Source organism: Podarcis pityusensis, assembly GCF_964106645.2.
Source record: "Podarcis pityusensis genome assembly, chromosome: Z".
NCBI lineage: Eukaryota > Metazoa > Chordata > Lepidosauria > Squamata > Lacertidae > Podarcis > Podarcis pityusensis.
The window spans coordinates 2997433-3006774 of record NC_138044.1 but is presented as its reverse complement, the minus strand read 5'-3'; the positions used below and the strand labels follow the sequence as shown (position 1 = coordinate 3006774).

Here is a 9342-nt window from a genome sequence, read left to right as displayed (position 1 = left end):
GAGTAGGGAAAATACATTAGGCGTTCTCTCACTCCACAAAATCTTGTGGTTTGATCTAGCACTGCTGCCCTCACCCTAAGTTTTCTTAATCAGACCCACTCCATCTTTGAGTGTTGCCTAAGTTCTCTCCCGCCCCCCCACCGCCATGTGCTGCCATGCAAGACCAGGCACTGGTGTGGGAGGGTGTCCAACCACATGAAAACGCAATGTGAAGTTTCAGGAAACCACTGTAGAAGCAGGGTGTGAAAGACGCCAGTGATGAAATCTTACCAAGAAAAAAAGAAGAAGGAAAGGAAAGAGATTGCGATCCCCTACTCAGCTGCTGCTTCCCTCTGCTGCTGCTTCCAAAGAAAAAAGGCCTCTTTAAAAAGAAAGGATCCATGAGGTTTCGAGCATCTTATGACAAAGAGGGCAACATGGTAATTAAGCTGTTGGGGGGTGAGTTATGTTGTTTGATGGGAATGCTTCTCCTGATATTTTTGTTTAGGTGCCTTGAACCCCAACCAGACAGATTGATTGATTTATTTAAAAAATCAAATCAAATCAAAATGAATTGCAATTACTTTTTTAAAAAGAATAACACAGTTCTAAGAGACCCCTGGGGTTCTTTGGTTTTTTGCACTTGGCTAACCAAGGGCTAGCAGTTGTGTGCTACTTTTTTAAATATAAATTTAAAGTAGGATTTTACATGGCACTTGATTCACTGCTTTCTGCTGCTTTACTGTCTCTGACTTTTTGCATTTTATGTTGCTATGGCAGGGAGCTCCCTGGGAGAGGGGTAAGAATTTTATCAAGCTGCCTGTTTGCTTTTTTCTTAGGACAGTGCTGTTTTTAAATGATAAGCTGAAAAGCTGAAGGAAGGAGAAAATAAATCTCTCCATCTAACCAGCTAATCTTGACTCATGAGCTTGACATTCTCAGCCATTCACTGCTTCCTGAATGCCACATATACAAGCTCCCCTCCCCTCCATGTCCTCATTAGTCTACCTCTAGAATGGGCACATTTTGCACACTTTTGAAAACCAGCATCCTTTGCCAAATTTGCAGCTAAGGCTTCAGATGGAGAAACTTTCATTTTCACATCCAATTTTGGAGAGTAATTTTTTTTAAGGTAAGGATTAAAACATTGCCAAATCTTACACATATGGGTTACTTCCGCATTGTTGCTATTTGTGAATGAGATTCATTAACATACCAGCAAATTCAGGTTGTGCTATTATAGTTGATTTGGGGTTCTTGTGCAAAAAAACCTATTCCCCTACCCAAAAACAGCACACACCCAAACTTTCATGATAAGGAAAATGATGGTGAAATTGACTGGGAAAATCAGAAAACAGGAAGAGAAGAACTTTAAGAAGGAATGGGAATCATTTACAATGTATTTAAGTGAACACCGTAAACAACTAAAAACTTTGAGAGGATTTGAGTAATGCTTATAATGTACTAAAAATTATGGTAAAAATTGACTATTTAAGAAAAATAGAGAAAATAAGAGAAGCAGGTGAAAAACGGCTGATAGTGGTCACCATGGAAGGGCAGAGGCGAGTCAAAGGATTTAAGGAATCATAAATGATGATGATGTTGATGTTTAAGGTTTGAATGTAAAGTGGCAATGTAAAACTTACTAAAAAAGATTTGACAAAAAAAAAAAGATAAGGAAAGTGATGGGAAAATACACTGGAAAATGTGGGATAACAGTTGCTTTGTTGCAAAATCATTTTACCTCTGCATTAAAAAAAATCAGAACGGATGCTCAATAAATAGCTAAATTCATCTGATCACTCCCTGAAAAAGAATCAGGATGAATGCTCAGTTCAGTGGTACCTCAGGTTACAGACGCTTCAGGTTACAGATGCTTCAGGTTACAGACTCTGCTAACCCAGAAATAGCACCTCGGGTTAAGAACTTTGCTTCAGGATGAGAACAGAAATCGTGCGGCGGCAGCAGGAGGCCCCATTAGCTAAAGTGGTGCTTCAGGTTAAGAACAGTTTCAGGTTAAGAACAGACCTCCGGAACGAATTAAGTTCTGAACCCGAGGTACCACTGTATACAGATCATCTGGAGATGCCCTTTAAAAAGACATTGATAATTGCATTTTTGAAAATTGTGTTAATATCCCCCCTCCCTGCGAGCCTCATGGCTGAGTGGGGCTTTAAACCCTTGTCTCCCAGGTTCAGCACTCTTAAGCACGACGCCATTCTATTATCATATCTACGAGACACCTCCTACGCCAAATTCTCTAGGTGTCATACAAACAAAAAGAGAGTGGAAACCTAACAACAAAAACCACAATCAGCTTGAGAGGCAACTGTCAGAAGAAACCCCAGTGCAGGACCTCAGGTGCGAAACTTCTGACTGTGAAAACTGATTCTTGTCCACTCAGAAATAAGTCCAACTGAGCTTAGAGGGACTTACTCCAGGGGCAATTGCAATCAAAACCAGAAACGTCGACAGCTGGGAATGTTATTAACAGTACAAAGGAGGGTTAGAATAACTTTTGTTGTAAGGGTGTGGTTCCTTCTATTATATATAGATTATAGCAGGTGACGGTATATTTTTGGCTGCCGCCGGTATGTTCTCATTGAGCTGTGTCAGTGTGCAATGCTCAGGTTGAGCAAGCTCTGCTTTCCTCTTTAGAGCACATGCATTAAAGTGTTTTTTCCGTACGATTAAGATTTTGGGTTTGTTTTTTTAAAGAGTGCCCATTAGGCAGGACACAATTATTATTATTATTTGCCAGGAAGTAGGAACTAAGTAGGACCATGACTTGATTCAGAAGATGCACCTAAACCTTCCCATTCTACACAAAGCCTTCTGCTTGCTTTATGCCAGAATCAGCCTTCACCAAACTGGTGCCCTCCAGCTGTTTTGGGGCCTCGGTACTTAATATAGCCAACGTGTTTCATTAGAACCACCACTTCCTTCCCGCCTGGCCTTCAGAAAGGCAGCGTTCACTTGAAATTTGTTAGCAGGCTTCTGTTTAAAATCTCTGATCCTCAGAGTCTTGGTTTACAATGGTGCTGATTGCTTGTTGCTCTTCCTTATTGGTTTTTAACCCAATCCTATTGTTTTACCTTGTTTTATTGCGCTTGTGAGCTACTTTGGGGACCTGTATGGATGGAAAGGGCTGTAGATCAGGGAAGGTCGCCGGTTTGAGCCCCACTAGCCTCTCCAGGTGGGGCCGGATATCCAGGAGAGCCTGGTGGACAATATTGAGCTACTGCCCGTCAGTGTAAACAGTACTGAGAAGGATGAGGCCAATGGCCTGACTTGGTATAAGGCAGCTCTCTAGAGTCCTAACTGGAAAGCAAATAGCTTAGTAGTAGCGCACTTTGCATGCAGAAGGTCCCATTTTCAATCCTCAGCATCCCAGCATCTCTAGGTTGGCTTGGCGATGCCCCCTACCTGAAATCCCAGAGAGCAGCTGCCAGTCAGTGTCGCCAATACTGAGCTCAGGTGATCAGTGGTCTGTTGGTATAAGGTGGCTTCTGACATTCCTATGAAGTCAATAGTTTTACAGTTGTTTTTGGAGGCCACCATTTAGAATTCAATTAAAATGGAATTCAGTAGAGATGGAGCCTTTTCTGCAGTGGCTCCCATCCTCTGGAACTCATTTCCAAACGCTCTTATAGCTTTGTATCACATTTTAATGTACTGATACCTCTTGAGTGATACCACTACAGTCTATATACCACTTTTCAGTCCAAAGAGTCCCTAAATTAGGGAGGAGCAAATAAACAAGCCAAACAACCAAATTCACAAGTTTTTAAAGAATATATACTTTGCATTGTAGGTTGGGGACCCTGTTAGCTTACATAGTCAGCAATCACAGCAGGCATGTCCAAAGTCTCTTTTGGGGGCCCCCCGTCCGGTTTTATCCAGCCTCTGTGGCAGTTTATTTATTGGTGTCAAATCATTAAAAAAAAAAAAAAACTTCAATCCTAGAAAAAGCTCAAAACCCTGTGTTGGCCTTTGTTCACTACATCAAATCTGGCCCTCTTTGAAAAAAGTTTGGGCACCCCTGAATTATAGTACAGTGGACACTTGGGTTGTGAATGTGATCCATGCGGGATGCACGTTCAAAAGCCGCAGCGTTCGCAACCCGCACCTGCGCATGCGCGAGCTGTGATTTAGTCTTCTGCACATGCGCAAAGCTTGATTTAGCGCTTCTGTGCATGCACAACCAACGAAACCTGGAAGTAACCCATTCTGGTACCTCCAGGTTTCGGCGCGTCCGTAACCCGAGAAAATGCAACTTGAAGTGGCTGTAACCCAAGCTATGACTGTAATCTTAATGCACATGGTGGGAGGAGTAAGGAGGAAACACTGTCATATTGCTGTGCCAGCAGTTACTTTCTGAGACCCAGGCATCGTGGTAGAGAGTTGCAGCAAACAGGTCATGAAGCCCAAAGGAAAAGTGAAAGTGTCATGTGTTCTGGTGAGCCCCCACCTGAGTGTAGCAAAGTGCTGAAACAGCAGCCACTGTTCAAAATTGCTGAGACCAGTTGCTTTGCTCCCCTTCCCAGTTGGAGTAGAGCCTGTGTACGATGCTCACATGGAGAAGTCCAGCTCCCTGGCCAGTTCTGATCCTTATGAAAGGTGTATTCAGGAATGATGTTTTCTTAGTTCTTTTTGCGTGGGTGGAACATGTTCCTTCCTTCTTTCTGGCTTCCTGCTTGCCTTCCAATGCTTTGTTGTTGTTGTTTAGTCGTTTAGTCGTGTCCGCCTCTTCGTGACCCCCTGGACCAGAGCACGCCAGGCCCTCCTGTCTTCCACTGCCTCCCGCAGATTGGTCAAACTCATGCTGGTAGCTTCGAGAACACTGTCCAACCATCTCGTCCTCTGTCGTCCCCTTCTCCTTGTGCCCTCCATCGGCGATCAGCCTTCTTTATGGTCCAGCTCTTACTTCCATACATCACTACTGGGAAAACCATAGCTTTAACTATATGGACTTGGACTGCTAGGTCCGCGACTCTTTCTTTGATCTAATATGTCAGAGGAAGATGGGCTGAATGCAGTCAGGAGAAGATATGTCATTTACTCAGACTGATTGTCTCATCAATGCTATTAAGTAGTTCACACCACTTTCACACCAAAGCCTTTCTCACAAACAGATGCCAACAACAACAACCATTACTAAAACTTGAATTAATTTACGCTGATTAAATCAATTTATATGCAAATTGCTTTATTTTCAAATATTTCATCCCATGGAGCCTGTTTTATTTCCTATCAATTCATAGAATCATAGAACTGTAGAGTTGGAAGGGACCCCCAGGGCCATCTAGTCCAACCCCCTGCAATGCAGGAATCCCAACTAAAGAATCCCTGATAGAGGACCATCCAACCTCTGCTTAAGAACATCCAATGAAACAGACCCCACCACCTTTGAAAGGAGTTCATTCCCCTGTTGAGCAGCAAATGTTGTCTAAAAGTTCTTCCTAGTCGGAATCTCCTATTTCTTCCTAGTCGGAATCTCCTTTCTTGCCATTTGAACCCACTGGTTCAGACCTACCCTCTGGAGCAGCAGAAAACAAGCTTGCTCCATCTTGCACGTGATGTCCCTTCAGATATTTGATATTGGATATTCTAAACATTTCTATGATAACTACTGCACTTTCTACACTAATAAACTGGGTGGTTTGTCCCAGTTAGTCTCGAGCCTATGGTTTTCACTGCTTCAGATCTACTCCTTCTTCCACTGAGTTGCTGCTAAACAAATTAAAACCTTGATCAGGAGATCCAGTGATTGTTAATGCATTGGTTCATCCATGGTAGGGACTGGCTTTGATTGGATCTCCATATATGTATAGCATACTTGTAAAGCAAAACACTTTGCTATAATCCTTACAACAATCTTACAGGGTAAATCAGTGCTATATTGCCATTAGGGAAACTGAGTCCAAGAGTCCATCTCTATGTCCCCTCTGGCCACCACAGGAGTGAGTTCACAGCGAGTGCAAAACCTCTGAGGACTTCCTCGTTTGTCACTCAGCAAGCATGAGGGATGCACAAGACCCCATTTTTCATTGTAACAAACAAAGAATTTCAACAGTTCATTGCCCTTTCACAAGGGAAGCTGGAAAGAAGAACCAAAAACTTGTTTCTGCATGATTTGGGGGATTCTTCAATCTCCACCATCTTCATTTTCAAAACTTAGACCAGATACCAGACGTTAGGAAAGACCCTCCCCTGCGAAGCTTGCAGAGGTTTTGCCAGCCAGTGTGCGAACAATACTGGACTAGATGGGCAACTATAGACTACTGTGGTGTAAGGCAGCTTCTCATAACTTTCTACACAGAACTTTACAAAAACGGAAGCTTCTTTCTTGGACTTGTTTCCCTGGAGTTGACTCTCCTCTTCTCTTCTCTGTTGCAGCATTCTAACGCCCACCCTAACTGAAGGACAAGAAATGATGACTTTTGAATTCAGGAGAATTAAGCACCTGCTTAATGAGCAAGAGGATGGTGTCCCCTGCCTGCACAATGGCCTCCTACTCCATGATCACCATGAAGAGATTTGCTGGCGCAATGTTCCTGCTTGGCGCTGTGTTCTTGAACTTGACGTTCCTTGCCCAGCCATTCCATAACCCCAGCAGAACTCAAGCACAGAACCATTCCCTGATGGTCCTGATCTGGGACTGGCCTTATGGCCATGCCTTAAATCTCACTGGCGATCCCTGTGCCACACTTTGCTCCATCAAGGGCTGCCAGCTGACCTGGAACCGCAACCTGTACAACCAAGCAGATGTGGTAGTTTTCCACCACTGGGCACTCCAGCACCGCAGATCGCGCCCCCCTGCATCTAAGCCCCACCCAGGGCAAAAGTGGGTGTGGCTCTCCCTGGAGTCCCCCACACACAGCAAAGACCTAGCCAGGTGGGATGGAGTCTTCAACTGGACCATGACGTTCAGGCAGGACTCTGACATCTTCATCCCTTATGGGGAGCTTGTCGCCCAACCATCAGATGAGGTGGACATCCCAGAGAAATCTGGTCTTGTGTCATGGGTCATCAGCCACTACCACCATACCCAGCAGAGAGCGCAACTGTACAGGAACCTGTCCAAGTACATCAAGGTTGATGTGTATGGGAGGGCAAACAAGAAGCCTCTCTGCCCAGCCTGCCTACTGCCCACCATCTCCAAATACAAGTTCTATCTGGCCTTTGAGAACTCCGTCCACCGGGACTACATCACTGAGAAGCTCTGGAGGAACTCCCTCCTGGCTGGATCCGTGCCTGTGGTCATGGGGCCTCCCCGAGCCAATTACCAGCAGTTCATTCCTGGTGATGCTTTTATCCACGTAGACGACTTTGGCTCTGTGAAGGAACTTGCAGACTTCCTGCTCACCATGAATGAGAGCCGCTACCAGAGGTTCTTTGAGTGGAAGAGGAGTTTTGCCGTGAAGCTGTATGATAGCTGGCCAGAGAGGTTCTGCACCATCTGCCAGTGTTTCCCCAGCCTGCCCCAAGGGAAGGTCTACCACAGTCTGGAGAAGTGGTTCTGGAGTTAGCAATCAGGGTGGGCTGAAGTCAGGGGCCTCGCTAGGTGCTTAAGAACCTAAGGACCTAAGAAGAGCCTTTTGGATTAGGCCAATGGCCTATCTAGTCCAGCAATTGACTAGCAAACTCAGAGGTAACTCAAAGCAAAAGTCTGCAGGAAAATGGGATGGTTATAGAAGATACATTCAAAAATACAATAATAGTTTTGACTCCGTGCTAGCGTTCAAGTGACAAAGGAAGTAAAAGGAGGTGGACAACAATTAAGGATTTATTATGTTTTCTGAATGTATTGGAAAATCTATACAGAAAGGCTTATTGTTTTGTGTACATTCAATTGTAAGATAAAATATATGCGTAGGGACTCGACAGGAAGTCAAAACTGAAGAAAAGATTTTGTAAGATAAAAGGGGGAGAAATATTTATTTTCATTATTATCACTATTTTTTGTGTGTGTTTGTGTGGGTGTATGTTTTGTATGGAATGTTTGGGAGGAAATAAGACGGTAGATAACAAATAACAAACAAAATATTGATGTATGTAATTTTTATTTCTCAATTCTGTTTTGTGGTAGTATAGTCGTAATGTTTTTTGTAACATAAAATCGTTCAATAAAAATTATTATTTTTTAACAAAGAGAATCATTGCTGCCTCTGACTGTGGAGGCAGAGCTGAACCCGCATGGCTGGTAGTAGTCCTTGCAGGACTTGGGGCACATGGGCCAAATTTGCATTTGCTGATTTGTTGGTGTGCATGGAAATTTAGGCTAATTGTCAGAGGGAAAGATCCCCTGTAAGCATTAAGAAAGAAAGAAAGGTTGAATGGGAGACAGCAAGGCAGCAGATCTGGAGCCCAGTGCAAAGGACCTAGGGGCCACCCACACATACCAACAATGCCAGCTGCTGAATTCAATCAAGGAGCACCCTGGGCTTGGTCCTCCTTGTGACGAGTCAGGATGAGCCTGCAAAAAGAGGGACTCAGGGCCCCATTATTGCTCCACTGTTGTTTTGCACAAGCTTCTTCTGACGTGGCCTGTTTCCAAATTGTTCTTCGTAGCAGTGGCAGTGCGGTCATGCCAGGCTCCTTCTTGGGCAAACCATCAGATTGCTCCACAACTGCCTGTGCCTTTGTTCTTGCACTCCAAACCCTGCCCGAGACAGATTTCTTGACTCAGCCCTCTCTTCCCAGTGCCTGCAAATTGCCTCTGGTTCTTTATGGGACCTGCATCTGGATGAACGTCAGAATTCGGCTCCTGACCCAATCCTATCAGGATTCACACCTGTGTGCTTGGCCGCCTGTGGCCCAGCAGGCACAAGCGACAGGGGTGTTCCAAACAGTTTTCTCATCTCCACTCATCAGCTAGCTTGAGCCTGTACAAGACACAGGGGTTTCCTTTCACCCTGTTACTTTTATAATAATAATAATAATAACAATAATAATAATAATAATTTATTTATACCCCGCCCGTCTGGCTGAGTTTCCCAGTCACTCTGGGCGGCTCCCAATCAAATGTTAAAACAGTACAGCATTAAATATTAAAAACTTCCCTGAACAGGGCTGCCTGCAAATGTCTTTTAAAGATAGGATAGCTGCTTATTTTCTTCACATCTGAAGGGAGGGTGTTCCACAGGGTACATAACTGGTACATGTTTTCTCTCTGTAGGTGGGCAGAGTTTTGTTTGCTTCACACCAGGCGGTGGTTGTATGTCCGGCTGGGCACCGTTTTATGTCTTTGCTGCCTAGGTGGCTGGGAGAAAGTTTAGCATTTTTACATCTGGACCATCCTATTCCCAGGGAGCAAAACAAACTCATTGAGAAGTTATTCTGCGCACGCAGAGGTTGGGT

General features: G+C 44.3%; 1 protein-coding gene across 2 annotated transcripts; it reads left to right on the top strand.

The window, feature by feature from the left end:
* Positions 1-217: 217 nt before the first annotated feature.
* Positions 218-8716, top strand: FUT7 (fucosyltransferase 7). 2 transcript variants are annotated; one of them, XM_080989506.1, is made up of 2 exons: positions 218-419; positions 6379-8716. In XM_080989506.1, the coding sequence occupies exon 2, from the start codon at positions 6453-6455 to the stop codon at positions 7509-7511; it is 1059 nt and encodes a 352-aa protein (XP_080845632.1). In that variant the 5' UTR covers positions 218-419; positions 6379-6452; the 3' UTR covers positions 7512-8716. The 2 variants fall into 2 exon arrangements, with proteins under 2 accessions (XP_080845632.1, XP_080845633.1); XM_080989507.1 differs by lacking the exon at positions 218-419 and adding an exon at positions 1092-1111.
* Positions 8717-9342: the final 626 nt, after the last annotated feature.

Excerpts from the sequence above, each read along its gene's own strand:
- FUT7 (XM_080989506.1), top strand. The coding sequence starts at position 6,453 with ATGAGCAAGAGGATGGTGTCCCCTGCCTGCACAATGGCCTCCTACTCC.